Here is a 21866-nt window from a genome sequence, read left to right on the forward strand (position 1 = left end):
GGAGAGTAGTCAAGGGTAACTATGGGGTTTTTGTCCTGAGAAACTGGAAGGATAATGTTGTCATTAACTGCAATGGGGAAGACTGGGAGAAGCAGATATTTTGGAGAAGATGTGGAGCTCACATGTGTTCTCCACACATTTGAGATGTTTTTAAGATGTTCAGGGTGGTAGTTTAGTAGGCTGATGTATGATCTGGAATTTAGTAGCTAATAGATCAAGCAACAGAGATCAATAAGGAATTTGGGAGATTTAAACAACACAATCAACAAGTTTAATATCATGGACATATAGGATATAGCATTTGACCTTCCCAATCTGCAGTCTTGTGAAAAACACATAAAATATTTACTACATACTGGGCCATAAAATGAGCCTAAAAAATATAAAGGAATTGATATTACATATACATTTACAGATGTGCTTAAAGTTATGATTCAGAGGAAAAGCATGCTCACTCTGCCTTTGCATCAGTAGCAGGTAGCATGAGGCCTTACATTGCTCAGATTAATCCCTACCTTTGAGGCTTTTGTTTTGTTTTGGTTTCTCAGTCTACAGCATGTTTGCTGTGTCTGAGTTTACTTTTGAGTAAATCCGTTTTCTCATCCTCCATTTTCTCTTTCCTTTTTCCCTGCCTCCCTCTTTCCTTCCTTCCTTCCTTTCTATCAGTGTGGTATCATTATTTTTATTCAATGGATTGTAATCTTTTATTATCATAATTGTTCTATTTCTCAAATTCTCCCTGATTTGGCCAGTTGGAGCCCCTTCAAGCTGGTTTCTGTGTCCTTCTGTCTCAGGTTATTTTTCTAGAAGTAGACTCTGGGATGGAACTTAGTGTATGGGAGGTTTATTGGAGAGTGTGCTTGGAAGCAACACGTGTGAGAGAGAAGACAGCAAGAGGGAGAAGTTGGTAACTGATTTCACAGGGACCTCTGGAGTTGGGATGACCATTTAGAGTTATTTCATATTGAGGTAAAGTGGCCAGGCCTTTGGGACACCCCTTTTTTCTTGTCATCTTCTCTTCAAACAGATACTGGATTCAAGCTGTCACTGGGGAGGCGTGTAAACTTAGACAAGGCAGCTCTCTTCAGTCATGGTGAGGGACTTATCTTTGAGCTCTCTGTTGGCAATATTCCCAATAATCGAGGAAGCGAGTACCTCCATTCAGAAAGGTGTGTGGTGCGGATCTACATATGTACCATAACATCTACTTCAAGGAAATTCAACATTGACCTTGGTACTGTTTTACTTTATAAATTAGAAAGTAAACTTCTACCCCTACCTCCATCCCCCCGAGATAGAGTCTTGCTCTGTTGCCTAGGCTGGAGTGCAGTGGTGTGATCTTTGCTCACTGCAACCTCTGCCTCCTGGGTTCAAGCAATTCTCCTGCCTCAGTCTCCAGAGTAGCTGGGATTACACCACCACTCCCAGCTAATTTTTGTATTATTATTATTATTTTTTTTGAGATGGAGTTTCGCTCTTGTTGCCCAGGCTGGAGTGCAATGGCGCGATCTCAGCTCACCGCAACCTCTGCCTCCTGGGTTCAGGCAGTTCTGCCTCAGCCTCCTGAGTAGCTGCGATTACAGGCACGTGCCACCATGCCCAGCTAATTTTTTTGTATTTTTAGTAGAGACAAGGTTTCACCATGTTTGTCAGGCTGGTCTCTATCTTCTGACCTCGTGATCTGCCTCGTGGTGATCAGCCTCCCAAAGCGCTGGGATTGAGAGGTGAGCAACCATGCCTGGCAGAAAGTAAACTTCTTAATTTTCTTATTTATAGCACTTAAGATTACATGAAAATATTCAGCACTTTTGAAACCACAAAAGTTCTAAAAAGATAACTGTTTATAACAAAGTGTAGTCCTAATTAGATTAAAATGCTATATTCCAGATGTTAATTAAGATCGTGATATGGTTTGGCTGTGTCCCCACCCAACTCTCATCTTTAATTCCACATGTTATGGGAGGAACCCACTGGGAGGTGACTGAATCATGGGGGCAGGTCTTTCCTGTGCTGTTCTCCTGATAGTGAATAAGTCTCATGAGGTCTGATGGTTTTAAAATGGGAGTTTTCTTGCAGAAGCTCTCTTCTCTGCCTGTCAAGGAGAAGTGACTTGCTCCTCCTTGCCTTCTCCTATGATTGTGAGGCATCTCCAGCCATGTGGAAATAGAAGTCCATTAAATCTCTTTTTCTTCCAGTCTCAGGTCTTTATCAGCAGCATGAAAATGGGCTAATACAGACCCTGACTTTTTTGTTTTCAAAACGCTTTGCTTGGAATATAAGTTGGCACCTCCCATTTCTCTCACCTGGTTTGAAATTCTTATAATAAAGCTCTGTGTTCAAGAATTTCAGTGTCCCATGTTCTTAGATAAGGGATGGATCTATTTTAAAGACGAGATAGGTGAAGAACGATTTAGAATAAATTGTATCTTTTGAAACAATGCATAGATAGTTGATATTTTTATTTCTGAATTATGTGCATTAAGGTTTTACAGCTTGAGTACTGAAAATTCTGATGCATTTTGGATGTGATTGGGTCTGCCTGTAGAAGCAGACATAAGCCACAAATAGGACTTCAAAGGTCTCTGATTTAGTAAGTAGTATCTATCATCATTAAATTAGCTGCTAAACATTTACTCTGTTGTTCATTTTGAGGTAGAATTTGGGAAAGGTCCAGGTTTTTCAATGACTCATACAAAGTTTCTCTGACAGTGAATCATCTTTGGGATACTTTTGAAATCCATATGGGTTAATTAAGAAGAAAACTCCACCACTGCTCTTCTTGGATAACTGATCTACTGAATTCTGGCCAGTAGCTTCAGGGATGGTCAGTGTAAGGGGCAGTTTCAAAAGGGATAGTTTTTGAGAGAAATAATAACCAATAATTCAAATTACTTCTAAATTACACAAACTTCACTCATGATCACCACTTTTATGGTCTCATTTATTTATTATAAACAGAATCCCTCAGAGAAATTAATAATATTTTTATTTACTCCTCTTTAACAACTGCAGCATTAACTGGCACCAGACCAGTACCATCTAGTAAAAAAAGAATAGGCTGATTAGTGAAGTGGAAACACTTGGATTGCAAAGTAGCACCATCTGATTTATGAAACCCACAGATTTCTAAAACAAGCAACAAAATATTATTTCTTCTCAAAACACTTAAGGATAAACGATATGGAATAGCAAAGGAAGATTTTTTTTTTTTTTTTTCAGACGGAGTCTCACTCTGTTGTCAGGCTGGAGTGCAATGGGGAAATCTCAGCTCACTGCAACCTCCGCCTCCCGGGTTCAAGTGATTTTCCTGCCTCAGTGTCCTGAGTAGCTGAGACTACAGGTGCGCACTACCATGCCTGGCTAAGTTTTGTATCTTTAGTAGAGACAGGGTTTCACCATGTAAGCCAGGATGGTCTCGATCTTCTGGCCTAGTGATCCGCCCGCCTCAGCTTCCCAAAGTGCTGAGATTACAGGCATGAGCCACTGCGCCTGGCCCAAAAGAAGATGTTTTTAATATGAGCAAAGGATTGCTTCAGAGAGAGCACAGATGGGCAAAAGATCAAGAAAAAGATTTAAGGATTTGTCACGATTTGTTGAAAGGGCTGAACTTGGTAGGAGTCACCCAGGAAGTAGCTTGATTTTCCCCTGTGATTCCTCTTTGGATATGTCAGTAAAATCTTCCATTCTCATCCTTGATGATATCTTGGGCAAATTTTCAGGTTTCAGTGAAATGTTTCCATTTTCAGGTACTAAGAGACCCCATTCAATCTGAATCAAACCACCAACATTCCACCTAATTCTAAGCTCCTATCCTTTTTCCACAGCTCATCTGACTCAAGTTTGGAAAGCTGTAGCAGGGTAGTGGGGGAAGTGGTATGTTTTTGTTTTGCTGTTTGTAGTGGTCCTTACTCTCCTTCACTTTCCATTCTGCTGCTTTTGGCTTCTCCAAGATCACAATGAGGATAGTGCTAAAGAGACAAGAGAAGGGTCTTTTTTGTCTGCTGCTGTCTTTATCAGCTGTCTGTATCTTCTGTCATGGCAGACACTCTTTTGGATCTTTGAAAGCTCTTTCACTCTTCACTTATACATCTGTCCTTCAGTTCTTGACAAGGCTGATGCTCCTTGCCAGAACTTTTGTGAATCCAAGTCAGTTTTTGCTCTTGTGAGAGGCCTCCAGCATATTTCTTTTTGAGACAGATTACCTTTTTGGTCAAGGTTCTTTTAAGGTGACTCATGCCTGCTTGTCTTGAACATAGTTCTTACCCTGTCTTCTGTGGAAAGGCACCTCTGCTTCCCAGCTGCTCTGCCTCTGACTCTGCTGTTAGGAAAGGTTACAGCGAGCCTCTCCGGTTTAAGCTACTTTGAATGTGGGTTAGGCCCTGGTCTTAAGTACTCTGGCGCTCCAGGGACGTAGGTCTGACTCTGAGATCTTGTTTTCCCATTGCTCCACTTCTGTCTCACTGTGAGTGTCAGCTCAGCAGAAATTGACAACCCCAGGAAGGAAAGGTTAGGTTTTCCTTCTGGCAAGAGCGTTTACTTTCTTTGAGTACATTTTAATTACCTTCTTACTCATTTTTTTGGGTACATTCTAACCCCTCTTCCTATGCCAATAATGCTCTTAAAAAAAAAACAAACCCTTTTCTCAGAACCAATTCTCTTAGATCCTACCCCTACCCCACAATATAGTCTGGGAGCAAATGACAGACTAGTGGTACCATCTCTTAGCATAGTCTATATGGATCATCTGTCAGCTCTTTTCATTCAGCATAATGCCCTTGAGATCCTGACTCAATACCTGCATGATTCAATAGTTTTGTTTTGTTTTTTTTATTTCTGAGCAGTATGCTATGGGATGATTCTGTGCAATTTGGTCAACTATTCATTCACTGAAGGACATTTGGGTAGTTTTTAGGTTTTGGCTATTATGATAACTCCGCTGAGACCATTCATGTATGTGATTTTGTGTGGATGTAGTTTTTCTTTTTTGATATAAATGCCCAACAGTGTGACTGCAGGGTTGCATGGTTAGTGTATGTTTTGTTTTATAAGAAACTGCCATACTTTTTTCTGTGGTTGCTATACCATCTTACATTCTCACCAATAATGTGTGAGGGACCTAGTTTCTCCACATCCCCACCAGCATTTGGCATTGTCATTTTTAAATTTTAGTTGTTGCAGCAGATGCATAGTTATATCTCATCATTCATAAACTCTTTTTAGACTTGTGGGTATACATTATACTTATTAGCTTTGAGTCCTCAGCCTGAACTCTTAGACAACAAGAAAAATTTAGTATCTCATTGAACAGTGATTCAGACAACCTCTGACTTAGGCTAAGATTTTCCAGGAAGGAATTAGAATGCTAATTAGAATTCAAATATAGTTTGGCAGGCATATCAGCTTGCACCTAAGTTGTATCTTCTGATCTGTTTTATGTTTGTTGGGCATGTCTGATACAATGGTGATGTCTGCCAGAAATCTATTTACATTCAAGACGTACAAGTTTCCTAAGAGATTACTCATACTAAAGAAAGAGTTTTGCAGACAGGTTTGCCTAGTAACCAAGCCTCCAAGTTGCCAGATGGAAAGGCAGGGCAGTTTTTGTGAACTTTATGATATTTGCCAGTTAGATTGGTTTGCTAATTTTATGCACAGTTTGTCTCCCAAGTTATAGTCAAATTCAGCATAGGAAAGTAGAGGAAACTACAATTAAAGATACTAGAAGAGTCATTCTTATTCAGATTCTGAAAGACATTGAGTTTAGAGAAGAACTGTTGAGTATTCTTCAAACCAAGCACAATATAAAAAGGAGAGAAATCTCCAGATTTCTGAGGAAAAAAACCAAAACAGTTGAACTCTGGCACTTTGACGTCTCTAGCAATAATGGATAAGGTCCCTGACAGGATAGTTATCTGGAGGTTGTGGGAGCCACCAGGCTGCAATTTGAGGCAGCAGTAGTGAGGGAAATGGTATGAGCAGATTTGCAGATGTTACAAGCCAGCATCTTTTGTAAACGTATTTTCTCATTTTAGGTTTTGAAAACAGTGAAGTACTCCCTCAAAGCACACCAAATAGTGAACTAGAAAAATACCTGGATTACAAATATAATTTAGGAGCTTCTCTTATTATAATTTTTTTCTCATGTATTCTCTATATCTTATGTTCAAGCATTCTTTAATTTTTAATTCATCAGTTAAACTGTCTTTGAGTTACCGTGATATTGGGCATACATTGTTATTTTTTTACACCAAGTGTATTTTAAAAGGAAAAAGGACACTTTTGTTTTCTTTCTTGCTGCTTTAATGAGGATGGAGGGGGAAGTTATGGGCTGGTACACTAAATGTATTACTATGGAAGTACTTTTTTGTTTTAATCAGTGTCCCGTCCCCACCCTTAAAATCACTGATTAGGCTCTAGCAGTAGCTGCTTCTCAAAACTTGGCACCAAATGATGATCTTGTAATATCCTATCACAGCACTCTTAACTTTCTTCTATAGTTTTTAATGCTTTATGCAATATCTGTTAAAAGAGCTTTTTTTTTTGAGGCAGAGTCCCACTTTATCTCCCAGGCTGGAGTGCAGTGGTGTGATATCAGCTCACTGCCACCTCTGCCTCCCAGGTTCAAGAGATTCTTCTGCCTCAGCCCCCCCAAGTAGCTGGGATTTTAGGCACCCACCACCATCCCTAGATAATTTTTGTGTTTTTAGTGGAGACAAGGTTTCCCCATGTTGGCCAGGCTGGTCTCGAACTCCTGACCTCAGGTGATCCACTCATCTTGGCCTCCCAAAGTGCTGAGATTACAGGCATGAGCCACCACGCTTGGTCAGAAGGGCTTCTTTTAAAATAAATCCAATAGTTGACTTTGGTTTCCAGCAGTATAGTAGATTCGATAACGTGATTTACCCTGATCCTCACTGTAAAAACAACTAAAAATGTTGGATAAATTATTTTAAAACATCTGTTGCAATAAATTGATGAACTGGCAAGAAAAAAGAATATTCAGATGCCAAAAAAAGGTGAAAAAAGAAAATAGAAGCTAAATAGAAAAGTAGAATGATAAAGCCAGGTTTTTCCTTGAGCATATTTGCCAAATATGCTAAACCCAAAGTTTAATCTTCAACTGTTCAGGGACATGTGGACAAGAGAGAAACATAGAAATTGCTTAATGTCTAAAAGGAGGCTTTCCACCAAAAAACTGGAACCCTAAAGATAACACTCAGTGAAAGGGTGAATTAGAAATAAATCACCATTATTGCTGCAGACACACAGGAAGAATGCTATGTTAATATGAAGGCAGAGATTGGGGTGATGCACCTATAGGCCAGGGAATGCCTGGAAGCTACGAAAAGCTGAAGGATGCAAAGAGGAAACTGCCCCTAGAGGTTTCAAAGGGACATGGCCCTGCTAGCAACTTGACTTCAGACTTCTGGCCTCCAGAAACTGTGAGGAAATAGTTTTCTGCTGTTTTAAGCCACATGTTTTTTATGGCAGCCCTAGGAAACTAACAAGATCGAATCAGAGTACCAGAGAAGAGAAAGGAAAAAGTGAGAGAAAGGATGAACGAGAAAGATAAGATTGAAGAAATAAAGCTTCATAGTTGAGAATTTCCCAGAATATTTGAAACACAGTAACCCAGTAAGTTCAACAAATTCCAACAGGACTTTAAAAAAAAGTCTATGTATAGACACATCTTCGTGATTATAGAATGCCAAAAAGTGAAGATACTGAAAGTAGCCAGAGGCCAGGTATTGTGGCTTATGCCTGTAATTCCAGCACTTTGGGAGACTAGTAGATCATCTGAGGTCAGGAGTTAGAGACCAGCCTTGCTAACGTGGTGAAGCCCCATCTCTGTTAAAAATACAAAACTTAGCCCAGCGTGGTAGCAGGTGCTTGTAATCCCAGCTACTTGGGAGGCTGAAGCAGGAGAATCACTGAACCCAGGAGGTGGAGGTTGCAGTAAGCCAAAATCACACCATTGCACCCAACCTGGGCAACAAGAGTGAAACTCTGTCTCAAAAAAAAAAAAAAAAAATAGAGAAAGGACACAATAATTAGATTGACAGTTGCAACAACTGAAGTCAAGGGGACAATTAGATCTTCAATGTGCTGTGAGAAAGTAACTGTCAACAGACTTTCTCAGTCAAAAACAATCTTTCAAGTAAAAGAATAAAATGTAAATTCAGATAAAGAGTAATAGATAATAATACGTCTCTAACAAACTCTTACTAAGGAAATTTTAAAGAATGTACTTCATATAGAAAGAGATTTAGATGGATGGTCTTATTATACATTAGAAGAAACAAAGACCAAAATAGTTTCAAAGTATATTATGGACTAAATGTTTCTGTCCCCACAAATACATGTGTTGAAACCGGAATCCCCAGTATGACAGTATTTGGAGATAAGACCTTTACTGAAGTAATTAAAGTTAAATGAGATTGTGATGTTGGGGGTCATAATCCAATAGAATTAGTATCATTTTAAGAAAAGGCATCACAGAGCATGCTCCCTCTGTGTGTGTATCATGTGAGAACACAGCTGTCTACAAGCAAGGAAGACAGTCCTTGCTGGAAGCTCTCATTCTGGCACACTGCTCTTAGACTTTCAGCTTCCAGACTGTAAGAAGTACATTTTTGTTGTTTGAGCCAACTAGTCTGTGGTATTTTGTTATGGCAGCCTGAGTGACAAATACAGTGTAGTTGAATCTAAACAAATAATAGTGATTTGTAGGGTTGAGAAAGGAAACATAAAACAGTACAGGTAAGCTGGGACAAGATGTATTAGAATTAAAGGGACCATTGTATTGCTTTGGGGAGGATATAACAATTCTAAATTGTATGCAAATTTAAAAATTAGCACATCTGCAAGAAGAAATAAACTAATCATTATAGTAGGAGATATTATTTTTAATCTCCTACTATAGGAGTTATTTTTATTACACTTTAAGTTCTGGGATACATATGTAGAATGTTACATAGGTATGCACATGCCATGGTGGTTTCCTGCACCCATCATCTACATTAGGTATTTCTCCTAATGCTATCCCTTCCCTTGCCCCCCATCCCCCAACTAGCCCTGGTGTGTTATGTTCACCTCCCTGTGTCCATGTTTTCTCATTGTTCAACTCCCACTTGAGAGTGAGAATGTGCAGTGTTTGGTTTTCTGTTCCTGTGTTAGTTTGCTGAGAATGATGGTTTCCAGCTGCATCATGTCCCTGAAAAGGACATAAACTCATCCTTTTTTATGGCTGCATAGTATTCCATGTATATGTGCCACATTTTCTTTATCCAGTCTATCATTGATGGGCATTGAGGTTGGTTCCAAGTTTTGCTATTGTAAATAGTGCTGCAATAAACATACGTGCGCTTGTGTCTTTATAGTAGAATGATTTATAATTCTTTGGGTATATATCCAGTAATGGGATTGCTGGCTCAAATTGTATTTCTGGTTCTAGATCCTTGAGGAATCACCACATTATCTTCCACAATGGTTGAACTAATATACACTCTCACAAACAGCATAAAAGCATTCCTATTTCTCTGCATCCTCTCCAGCATCTGTTGTTTCCTGACCTTTTAGTGATCACCATTCTAACTGGTGTGAGACAGTATCTTATTGTGGTTTTCATTTGCATTTCTCTAATGACCAGCGATGAGCTTTTTGGCCACATATGTTTGTTGGTCACATAAATGTCTTCTTTTGAGAAGTGTCTGTTTATATCCTTCACCCACTTTTTGATGGGGTTGTTTTTCTCTTGTAAATTTGTTTAAGTTCCTTGTAGATTCTGGATATTAGTCCTTTGTTAGATGGATAGACTGCAAAAATTTTCTCCCATTCTGTAGGTTGTCTGTTCACTCTGATGATAGTTTCTTTTGCTGTGCAGAGCTCTTTACTTTAATTAGATCCCATTTGTCAATTTTGGCTTTTGTTGCCATTGCTTTTGGTTTTTTATTCATGAAGTCTTTTCCTATGCCTATGTCCAGAATGGTATTGCCTAGGTTTTCTTCTAGGGTTTTTATGGTTTTAGGCCTTATGTTTAAGTATTTAATCCATCTTGAGTTAATTTTTGTATAAAGTGTAAGTAAGGGGTCTAGTTTCAGTTTTCTGCATGTGGCTAGCTAATTTTCCCAACACCATTGGTTAAATAGGGACTCCTTCCCCATTGCTTCTTTTTATCAGGTTTATTAAAGATCAGATGGTTGTAGATGTGCTGCATTATTTCCGAGGCCTCTGTTCTGTTCCATTGGTCTGTGTATCTGTTTTAGTACCAATATCATGTTGTTTTGGTTACTGTAGCCTTGTAGTATTGTTTGAAGTCAGGTAGTGTGATGTCTCCAGCTTTGTTATTTTTGCTTAGGATTGTCTTGGATAAACAGGCTCTTTTTTGATTCCATATGACATTTAAAGTCGCTTTTTCCAATTCTGTGAAGAAATTCAATGGTAACTTGGTGGGGATAGCATTGAATCTATATATTACTTTGTACAGTATGGCCATTTTCACAATATTGATTCTTCCCATCTATGAGCCTGGAATGATTTTCCATTTGTTTGCCCTCTCTTATTTCCTTGAGAAGTGATTGTAGTTCACCTTGAAGAGGTCTTTCACATCCCTTGTAAGTTGTATTCCTAGGAATTTTATTCTCTTTGTAGCAACTGTGAATGGGAGTTCATTCATGATTTGACTCTTGGTTTGTCTATTATTGGTATATAGGAATGCTGGTGATTTTTGCACATTTATTTTGTATCCTGAGACTTTGCTGAAGTTGCTTATCAGCATAAGGAGATTTTGGGCTGAGACAATGGGGTTTTCTAGGTATACAATCATGTCATCTGCAAACAGGGAAGAATCCCCTTTATTTTTTTCCTCTTGCCTGATTTCTCTGGGCAGAATTTCCAATACTATGTTGAATAGGAGTGGTGAGAGAGGACATCCTTGTCTTGTGCTGGTTTTCAAAGGGAATGCTTCCAGCTTTTGCCCATTCAGTATGATATATTCAGTATGATATCGGCTGTGGGTTTGTCATAAATAGCTCTTATTATTTGAGATAAATTCCATCAATACCTAGTTTATTGAGAGTTTTAGCATGAAGTGGTGTTGAATATTATTGAAAGCCTTTTCTGCATCTATTGAGATCATCATGTGCTTTTTGTCATTGGTTCTATTTTGCAATGGATTACATTTATAGATTTGTGGATATTGAACCAGCCTTGCATCCCAGCAATGAAGCCAACCTTACCTTGGTGGATAAGCTTTTTGATGTGCTGCTGAATTCAGTTTGCCAATATTTTATTGAGGATTTTCACATCCATATTCATGAATATTGGCCTGAAATTTCCTTTTTTTGTTGTTGTGTCTGCTGGGTTTTGGTATGAAGATGATGGTGGCCTCACAAAATCAGTTAGGGAGGAGTCCCTCTTTTTTTATTGTTTGGAATAATTTTGGAAGGAAAGGTACCAGTTCCTCTTTGTACCTCTGGTAGAATTCAGCTGTGAATCCATCTGGTTCTGGGCTTTTCTTTGGTTGGTAGGCTATCAATTACTGCCTCAATTTCAGAACTTGTTATTGGTTTATTCAGGGATTTGACTTCTTCCTGGTTTAGTCTTGGGAGGGTGCATATATCCAGGAATTTATCAATTTCTTCTAGATTTTCTGATTAGTTTGTATAGAGCTGTTTATAGTATCCTCTGATGGTAGTTTGTATTTCTGTGGGATCAGTTGTGATATCCCCTTCATTTTTTATTGTGTCTATTTGATGCTTCTCTTTTCTTTATTAGTCTGGCTAGCAGTCTATTTTGTTAATCTTTTCAAAAAACTAACTCTTGCATTCATTGATTTTTTGAAGGGTTTTTTGTGTCTCCATCTCCTTCAGTTCTGCTCTGATCATAGTTATTTCCTGTCTTCAGCTAGCTTTTGAATTTGTTCACTGTTGCTTCTCTAGTTCTTTTCATTGTGATGTTAGGGTGTCAATTTTAGATCTTTCCCACTTCCTCCTGTGGGCATTTAGTGCTATAAATTTTCCTCTAAACACTGCTTTAGCTGTGTCCCAGAAATTTTGGTATGTTGTGTCTTTGTTCTCATTGGTTTCAAAGAACTATTTATTTCTGCCTTAATTTTGTTATTTACTCAGTAGTCATTCAGGAGTAGCTTGTTCAGTTTCCATGTACTTGTGAGCTTTTGAGTAAGTTTCTTAATTCTGGGTTCTAATTTGATTGCACTGTGGTCTGAGAGACTGTTTGTTATGATTTCAGTTTTTTGCATTTGCTGAGGAGTGTTTTACTTCCAATTATGTGATCAGTCTTAGAATAAATGTGATGTGGTGCTGAGAAGAATGTATATTCTGTTGATTTGGGATGGAGAGTTCTGTAGATGTCTATTAGGTTTGCTTGGTCCAGATCTGAGTTCAAGTCCAAAATATTCTTGTTAATTTTCTGTCTTATTGATCTTTCTAATATTGGCAGTGGAGTATTAAAGTCTCCCACTATTATTGTGGGGAAGACTAAATCTCTTTGTAGGTCTCTAAGAACTTGCCTTATGAATCAGGGTGCTGCTGTATTGGACACATATATATTTAGGATAGTTAGCTCTTCTTGTCGCATTGATCATGTTACCATTATGTAATGACTTTCTTTGTCTTTTTTGATTTTTGTTAGTTTAAAGTCTATTTTATCAGAGACTAGGATTACAACCCCTGCTTTTTGCTTTCCATTTGCTTGGTAAATCTTCCTCCATCCCTTTATTTTGAGCCTAGCTGTGTCTTTGCACGTGATATGGGTCTCTTGAAAACAGCATAGTGATGTGTCTTGACTCTATCCAATATGCCAGTCTGTGTCTTTTAATTGGGGCATTTAGCCCATTTACATTTAAGATAATATTGTTATGCATGAATTTGATCCTGTCGTTATGATGCTAGCTGGTTATTTTGCCCATTAGTTGGTACATTTTCTTCATAGTATTAATGGACTTTACAATTTGGTATGTTTTTGCAGTGGCTGGTTTCAGTTTTTCCTTTCCATATTTAGTGCTTCCTTCAGGAGTTTTTGTAAGGCAGGCCTGGTGGTGACAAAATCTCTCAGACTTGCTTGTCTGTAAAGGATTTTATTTCTCCTTCGCTTATGAAGCTTAGTTTGGCCTGTTTTGAAATTCTGGGTTGAAAATCCTTTCTTTAAGAATGTTGAATATTGGCCCCCATTCTGCTCTGGCTTATAGGGTTTTGGAGAGAGATATGCTTTTTGTATAATCAGCTTCCCTTTGTGGGTAACCCAGTCTTTCTCTCTGGCTGCCCTTAACACTTTTTCCTTAATTTCAACCTTGGTGAATCTGACGATTATGTGTCCTGGGGTTGCTCTTCTTGAGAAGAATCTTTGTGGTGTTCTCTGTATTTCCTGAATTGAATGTTGGTCTCCCTTGCTAGGTTGGGAAAGTTATCCTGGATAATATCCTGAAGAATGTTTGTAACTTGGTTGCATTCTCCCCATCACCTTCAGGTACACCAATCAAACGTAGGTTTGGTCTTTTCACATAGTCCCATATTTCTTGAAGGTTTTGTTCATCACTTTCCATTCTTTTTTCTCTAATTTTGCCTTCACACTTTATTTCATTAGGTTGATCTACAATCTCTGATTTTCTTTCTTCCACTTGATCTATTGAGCTATTGATACTTGTATATACTTCATGAAACTCGTGCTTTGTTTTTCAGCTCCATCAGATCATTTATACTCTTCTCTAAACTGGTTATTTTAGTTAGCAATTCCTCTTTTTCAAGGTTCTTAGCTTTCTTGCCTTGGGTTGGAAGAAGCTGTTTTTGCTCGGAGGGGTTCATTATTACCCACCTTCTGAAGCCTACTTCTGTCAATTCATCAAACTCATTTTCCATCCAGTTTTGTTTCCTTGCTGGTGAGGGGTTGTGATCCTTTGAAGGAGAAGAGGCATTCTGGTTTTTGGAATTTTCAACTTTTTTGCACTGTTTGTTCTCATTTCCATGGATGTATCTACCTTTTGTCTTTGATGTTGGTGACCTTTGAATGGGTTTCTGTGTGGATGTCCTTTATGTTGATGTTGATGCTATTCCTTTCTGTTTGTTAGTTTTCCTTTTAACAGGTCCCTCTTCTGCAGGTCTGCTGGAGTTTCCAGACCCGTTTGCCTGGGTATTACCTGTGGAGGTGGCAGAACAGCAAAGATTGCTCTCTGCTCCTTCCTATGGAAGCTTCGTCCCAGATAGGCACCTGCCAGAAGCTAGCTGGAGCTCTCTTGTATGAGATGTCTGTCGACCCCTGCTGGGAGGTGTCTCCTAGTCAGGAGGCTCAGGGATCAGGGAACTACTTGAGGAGGCAGTCTGTCCTGTAGCAGAGCTTGAGCACTGTAATGAGAGATCTGCTACTCTCTTCAGAGCTGGCAGGCAGGAACGTTTACATCTGTTGAAGCTGTGCCCATAGCAGCCCCTTCTCCCAGGTGCTCTGTCCCAGGGAGATGGGAGTTTTATCTGTAAGCCCCTGACTGGGGCTGCTGCTTTTCTTTCAGAGATGCCTTGCCCAGAGAGAAGGAATCTAGAGAGGCAGTCTGGCTACAGCAGCTTTGCATAGCTGTGGCAGGCTTGGCCTAGTTCAGACTTCCTGGCTGCTCTGTTTACAGTGTGAGGGGAAAACCACCTACTCAAGCCTAAGCAATGGCAGACATTCTTCCCCAACCAAGTTTGAGCATTCCAGGTTGCCTTTAGACTGCTGCGCTGGCAGTGAGAATTTCAAGTCAGTGTTTCTTAGCTTTCTGGGCTCCATAGGGGTGGGATCTGCTGAGCTAGACTATTTGGCTCCTGGGCTTCAGCCCCCTTTACAGAAGAGTGAATGGTTCTGTCTCATTGGCATTCCAGGTGCCACTGGTGTATAAAATAAATCTCCTGCAGCTAGCTCAGTGTCTGCCCAAATGGCCACCCAGTTTCATACTTGAAACTCAGGGCCCTGGTGGTGTAGGCACCCAAGGGAATCCTCTGCTCTGTGGATTGCAAAGATGGTGGGAAAAGCATAGTATCTGGGCTGGATAGCACCATCATTCATGGTACAGTACCTCACGGCTTCCCTTGGCCAGGGGAGGGAGCTCCTTGACCCCTTGCACTTCCCAGTTGAGGCAATGCACCACCCTGCTTCTGCTCATCCTCCATGGGCTATACCCACTGTCTAACCAGTCCCAATGCGATAAGCCAGGTACCTCAGTTGGAAATGTAGGTATCACCCATCTTCTGCAGTGATCTCTCTGGAGCATTTGGCCCATTTACATTTAAGGTTAGTATTGATATGTGTGGATTTGATCTTGTCATGATATTAGCTTGTTATTATGCAGACTCATTTATGTGGTTGATTTAAAGTGTCACTGGTCTGCGTACTTAAGTGTGTCTTTGTAGTGGATGGTAATCGTCTTTCCTTTCTATATTTAGTGCTTCCTTCAGGAGGTCTTATAAAGCAGATATGGTGGTAATGAATTCCCTCAGCATTTGTTTATCTAAAAAGTAACTTATTTATTTTTTGCTTATGAAGCTTAGTTTGGCTGGATATGAAATTCTTGTTTGGAATTTCTTTAAGAATATTGAACATTGACCCCCAAACTCTTCTGCTGAGTGTTCTGCTGTCATCTAATAGGCTTCTCTTTGTAAGTGACCTGATCTTTCTCTTTAGCTGCCTTTAACATATTTTATTTCATTTGTATCTTGAAGAATATGGTCTTGGGGATGATCTTCTTGTGAAGTATCTTACTGGGTTATCTGCATGTACTGAATTTGAATGTTGTCCTCTGTAGCTATACTGAGGACATTTTCATAGGTGAGACCCTGAAATTTCTTTTCCAAGTTGCTTCCATTCTCCCCATCACCTTCAGGGATAACAATAAGTTGTAGATTTGGAGTCTTTCTGTAATCCCGTATTTCTCAGAGGTTTTATTCATTCATTTTCATTCTTTTTTCTCTATTCTTGTCTGACTCATTTCAGAAAGCCAATCTTCAAGTTCTGTGATTCCTTCCCCATCTTGGTCTATTCTTCTATTAGTACTTGCAATTGCATTCTAAAATTCTTGTAGTGTGTTTTTCAGCTTTCACAGGTCAGTTATGGCAGCAGGGGTAGGGCAGGGTGCATGCACACCACATGCTGGCAGGACAGGGAAGACAAAATCTGCCTTCACACACACATATCAGCAAGGTAATGTTGGGGATGGCCATGGGCACAGGGAAAGCTGCAGTGAGGGGAGAGACAAGACAGGTTGGTATGTGGCCATGGGGACTGACTGCTGGAGCTCTCCAATAATCAGGCATGGTCTGCCAGCACAAGAGCTATGATAGAACTCTGCCCTGGAGAGTTCGGGTGTGACAGTTCCTCAAGATCTAAAGTCTTCTATGGGAGCAAGTCAAGTTTGGGAGGATGGCAACCTTTGTGTTCTCATGCTGCTAATGAAAATATACCTGAGAGTGAGTAATTTACAAAGGATAGCAGTTTAATAGACTTATAGTTCCACATGGCTGGGGAGTGTTTATAATCATGGTGGAAGATGAAGGAAGAGCAAAGGCATGTCTTACATGGTGGCAGACAAGAGAGCATGTGCAGGGGAAATCCCCTTTATAAAACCATCAGATCTCATGATAATTCTTCACTATCATGAGAACAGCATGGGAAAAACCCACCCCCATGAGTTACCTCCCACTAGGTCACTCCCGTGACACACAGGGATTATCACAATTCAAGGGGAGATTTGGTCTTAATTCATTTCAGCATTAACTAAAAAATCCACAGTCCAAAGTCTCATCTGAGACAAGGGAAGTCCTTTTTACCTATGAACCTGTAAAATCAAAAGCAAGTTAATCACTTTCAAGATACAATGGAGTACAGGTAAATACACCCATTTAAAATGGGAGCAACTGCCAAAATGAGGGGGCTACAGGCCCTATGCAAGTCCCCACCCAGTGAGGCAGCCAAATCTTAAAGCTCTAATATGATCTCCTTTGACTCCATGTCTCACATCCAGGTCATGCTGATGCAAGAAGTGGGATCCTACAGCCTTGGGCAGCTGAGCCCAAGCAGGGAACTGAGCCATACAATATCCCTTGGCTATAGTCTGCTACAGATACTCCCATTCCAAACACTCTGGGTTCTGTATCAGCTGGTGTGCTTCCCCATCACTTCTCCAAGTAGCTTTCCATGCCAACTCAAGTGTCTGTGGTGGTCAAGGGGTCTCCTGCTGCCAGGATTCTAGAGGCCTGTGGTGAGAGTGGGTTGCTCCTTGCCAGTTCAACTCACCCATTCTCCCAGAGTCACTGGGGGTTAGGAATGAGTACTGGTGCATAGTAGCCCCCTCCAGGGTCTCAACTTCTTCCCTCTTTAGCCCAACTTCTGTGTCTTCCCTCAGTTTTCTCTCAGTGCCTTCCCTCTGAAGATATGTTAGCCCAGTATGTCACTTGTCTCAGTCCCTTGGTGGCAGCTGTTCCATTTGGCTGTGTCTGTTTGGCACAAACACACAAATCTCTCAATAATTTTAAATCTCTCAATAATTTTAAATGACCTGATTTCAAGTTTGCCAATCTCTTCTTGCCAAAATCTCTCAATAATTTTAAATGACCTGATTTCAAGTTTGCCAATTTCTTCCCCTGTCAGATCAAGTCTGCTATTAAACCCCTATAATAAATTATTCAGTTTAGTTTTTGTATTTTTCTTCTATAGAATTTCTGGGGTTTTTTTAGTAGTTTATTTATCTTTGTTGACCATCTTATTTTGTTCATGCATAATGTTTCTGATTTCTTTAGTTGCCTGTGTTATCTTTTTCACATATTGAGATTCTTTGGGTAGTTACTTAAAATCCTTGTTAAACAGCTCATATAGCTGCATTTGTTAGGGTTGGTTTCTGGAGTTTTACTTTGTCCCTTTGATTTAGCCATGTTCCTCTGTTTCTTTGTATGCCTTATAATTTTTTACTGGGGTTTGGGCATTTGAAAAATATTCACTTATTCCAATTTTTATGTACTGATTTTGTACAGGAGGAGAACTTCTTTAATTAGCCCAGCTAGAAGACCTCTCAAACCCTTGCTGATCTCTTACTCTCCCTGAAATCTGCCTGCTGAACTGCATTTCTAACATTACACTCACCTTTGTGTCTAGTGGCTTCTGAATTCTTGTGTCAATACTGTCAGTACTCTGAGTCAGGTGATACAGGCATGAGTCCCTTGGGCAGCCCTCAGACAAGCCAGAACACTGGACTCATTGTCTACTGTTTATTTTCTGACTCAAAAGAGGAGAACTCATATAGAGGATTCCTTCCAGTTACTCTGTGTTATGCTGCATAGGGGAAGGGGCAGAAATGTGTGTGACAAATGCCACATTTTTTTTTCACCTTTCACTGGAATTCTTTGTTTTACAATAGCCTTAGTGCTATAGCTTCTCAACTAGTCTCTAGCATTCTCATAGAGGTATTGTGGTCCACATATTACTGTTAACTTGGTGTCTTTGTGGGGAAAGAAGAGCCGATAGCTTCTTAGTTCATCATTTGCTGACCTGCACCTCTGCTGTTAAAGTGTATTTTTTTCCCTCCAAATCTAAAGTTCTGCAAGTTTCCTCTATGCTTTGTAAATTTCATCCCTCTTACCTTGGATGCATGAATTTTGATTATTTCTGCACATCTTTTAATCACTTTAATTGAACAATTCCTACTGAAGGTTATTTGCTTCAAAAATCATCCTGTTCTTGGTAGTGGACCTCAAGATTTCTAAAACAGATTACTTTAATTCCCAGAGCATTATTGTTTAAGACAGACTCAAAGCTTAGTCTGTGTCATAAACAGATAGGTCTCTATCTCTACATACTATAAGCCTATGAGTTTAAATGGATAATCTTTGCACATGCAATTAGCTTCATTCTTAGTAAATTACAGAATTCTTCATTAAAATGCTCTGAATTTCATTTTGTAATAAAAAACATTTTGACTTTAGCCACAGCTCTCCTACTGTACCATAGCCATTATCTGTTCAGTTCGTACAGAAAAAGAGGTAAGAATAATTTAAGACTTTTTATAGCATGTATTAATCTATTATTTGCATTTTTGTCAATGGATAAATGCATATGATTTCATGTTGGCTAGTAAGTTCTTCCTTAAAATTTATCACAGTAAGAATCTAATGGATTAAAAACTTTTTTTTTTCCATCCTTAGCTATTTGAAGCCTTAGGAATTTATCTCTCCATTTCAAGTTAAGCAGTCTGACAAATTTTAAATTAACTAGGTACACATGTAGTTACTGTAGCAAAAATGAAAGCTGAGAGTCTTTCTTTGCTGGAGGCATGGATTATTCTCAGAATCCACTGGGAGTTGTGTGAATGATCAATTAAACTTGTTGTCTAATTGCTAACAGAATGAATGGTTAAGTATCAGTTATTGAAAAAATAAAATCATCCCTTTAGGCACACTTTCCTCAGGACCCAGATGGATAATGCTAAACAACTCTATTTAACAGTTTAAGTCATTTAGTTATTTGGGTGGCTATTTTGTTCCAAATGATCTTTGGAGACCCATCAGGATGATGTGTTGCTTAAAAATTAAGCATTTGACAAAATCACACGATTGTTTTATGATAGACAAAGACATCTGGTGTTTCCTGCTACTAAAATCTTCTAGGATGAGGTGTTCTATTCCATGTTTTGTGAAGTGGAATTGGGGGGTTTGAACAGATGCTAAGGTAAACTTTAAATGTTTCATAATAAAACATCAAGTCTGTCAACTATAAATCTGAAAAATAAAGCATATAGTGATCCTTTCAGTCAATAACTAGGATACCTGGACTTCTACAGGGACTTCAAGTTTTAATTTTTTGACTATTTCTGGCCGACACACTTGCTATCCAAGAGTAACCACCTAATAATGAGTGTTAAATAATTGTTCCCCTAGATAATTCACTATTTTTCTAGTAAGGTGCCAGATCATTAGCAAGCCACTATGTTAATTTAGCTTATGACAATATATTTACAATACTATGACAATATTATTATGCCTACAATATTATTATAGCCTTTTGTCAATATAAGAAATGACCATCTATATAGAGTCTCTTCTTTTTCTAGAAAATTGTCCTCCAAGATAATGTATATTGTATTGTTTAATTCTTTTTTTAAATTGAAGTTTGCTCAATACATCTTTATTAGAGTTCAGTCCCAGGACATAGTGCCCTGTGTTTGGTGTGATGGCTGGAATGTTTTCTTTTATTGACTAGCAACCTGTTGTTTGTTATGTTTTGCTTAGACTCCCATAAACCCAAAGCTAGTTTTATGTACAGTTGTTTGCCATGTTTTAGACTAGTCTTGTTTAGACTTTTTTGATTTTTCCTTCCTGTATCTTCTTTATTTTTTCTATTTTCTTTTCTTTCCTTGGCAAGAGGGCATGTTTTCTCTTTCTGTCAGTTTCTTGGCTACTTAAAAAATATATATGTGTGCGTATATGTATATGTATATGTATACGTATATGTATGTATGTTTTACTGTGAACTCTCCCTTATGCTAGGAGATTTTTAAATCTAGAGTTTTTTTTTTTTAAAAGATCTTCTGTATTAGTCTATTTTCACACTGCTATGAAGAAATACTTCAGACTGGGTAATTTATAAAAGAAAGAGGTTTAATTGACTTGCAGTTCCACATGGCTAGGGAAGCCTCAGGAAACAAACATGGTTGAAGGTGAAGGGGAAGCAAGGACTTCTTCACATGGTAGCAGGACAGAGAAGCACAAAGGAGGAACTTCCAAACCCTTATATTAATAAACAATCAGATCTCATGAGAACTCACTCATTATCACGAGAACAGCATGGGGGCAGCCACCCCCATGATCCAATTTCCTTCCTCCCTCTACATATTGGGAGTTAAAATTCGAGATGAGATTTGAGTGGGGACTCAGAAGTAAACCATATCATCTTCTGTTCTCTTTGGTATTTTAATAATTCAGACCTTATCTGCCAGAAATGTTCTTTTGAGATGAAGGGGTTTACGTATATATGTAAGTCCATCCTTCCATTCCTCGCCATGATTTTCTGAAGTGGGTCTCACCTTAGGAAAGCTATCTTCCCCTCCCATGAGTCTACTCAAGTCTTACCCATCCTTTGAAACCTAATTTAATTATATCACTTTCTAAGGCCTGTTTAGGTCCAACTAGTCAGAAGTAATGCATTTATTTCATCATTGATTTGGCAATTAAAGTATTAAATACCCTGGGATATTTCTTACTCTTTTTCCCTGATCTTTTATTTAAATTATATACTTGTATTTAATTTTTACAAACTTTTGCCTGGTCTCAACCTAAATAGTTAGCTCTTTGAATGGAGGGACACTGTTTTATACTGCTTTGGATCTCTTCATATTGCCTGAGTGGGTTCTCCACAAACATTATTTAAAATTTAACAATTTCCTATTGCTCTATTGAGAATGAATTTTTTTGTTTGTTTGCTTTTTACTTAGAGACAGGGTCTCATTCTGTCATCAAGTTTGGAGTACAGTGGCCTGATCACAGCTCACTATGACCTTGAATTGTGGACCCAAGCAATACTCCTGCTTCAGCCTCCTGAGTAGCTAGGACGCCACACCTGGCTAATTATTCTATTTTTTTTTTAATGGAGATGAGGATCTTGCTCTTTCCAGTTCCAGGCTGGTCTAGAACTCCTAGCCTCAAGCAGTCCTCCTGCCTTGGCCTCCCAAAGTGCTAGGATCACAGGCATGAGCTATGCACCTGGCTGAGTATTGTTGTTTTAAACATTTTATTTGGGCATTTTAGAAAGTTAATGTCTACTAGATTTATCATAATAGTTTGAAAATCTTTACATCTTTTATATAGAAAACATCTTTTTAAAGTGGGAGATTTAAAATATTT

General features: G+C 38.9%; 1 protein-coding gene across 1 annotated transcript in view; it reads right to left on the bottom strand.

Annotated features, from left to right (window-relative positions):
* EYS (EGF-like photoreceptor maintenance factor) overlaps positions 1-21866 on the bottom strand; it is a 1911700-nt gene that overhangs the window by 22660 nt on the left and 1867174 nt on the right. Inside the window, exon 40 of the mRNA XM_035296026.3 lies at positions 3910-3965. Within this exon, the coding sequence (XP_035151917.3) occupies positions 3910-3965 (56 nt within the window). The remainder of the gene's footprint in view (positions 1-3909; positions 3966-21866) is intronic.

The sequence above is a fragment of the Callithrix jacchus genome, chromosome 4, assembly GCF_049354715.1.
Source record: "Callithrix jacchus isolate 240 chromosome 4, calJac240_pri, whole genome shotgun sequence".
Lineage (NCBI taxonomy): Eukaryota > Metazoa > Chordata > Mammalia > Primates > Cebidae > Callithrix > Callithrix jacchus.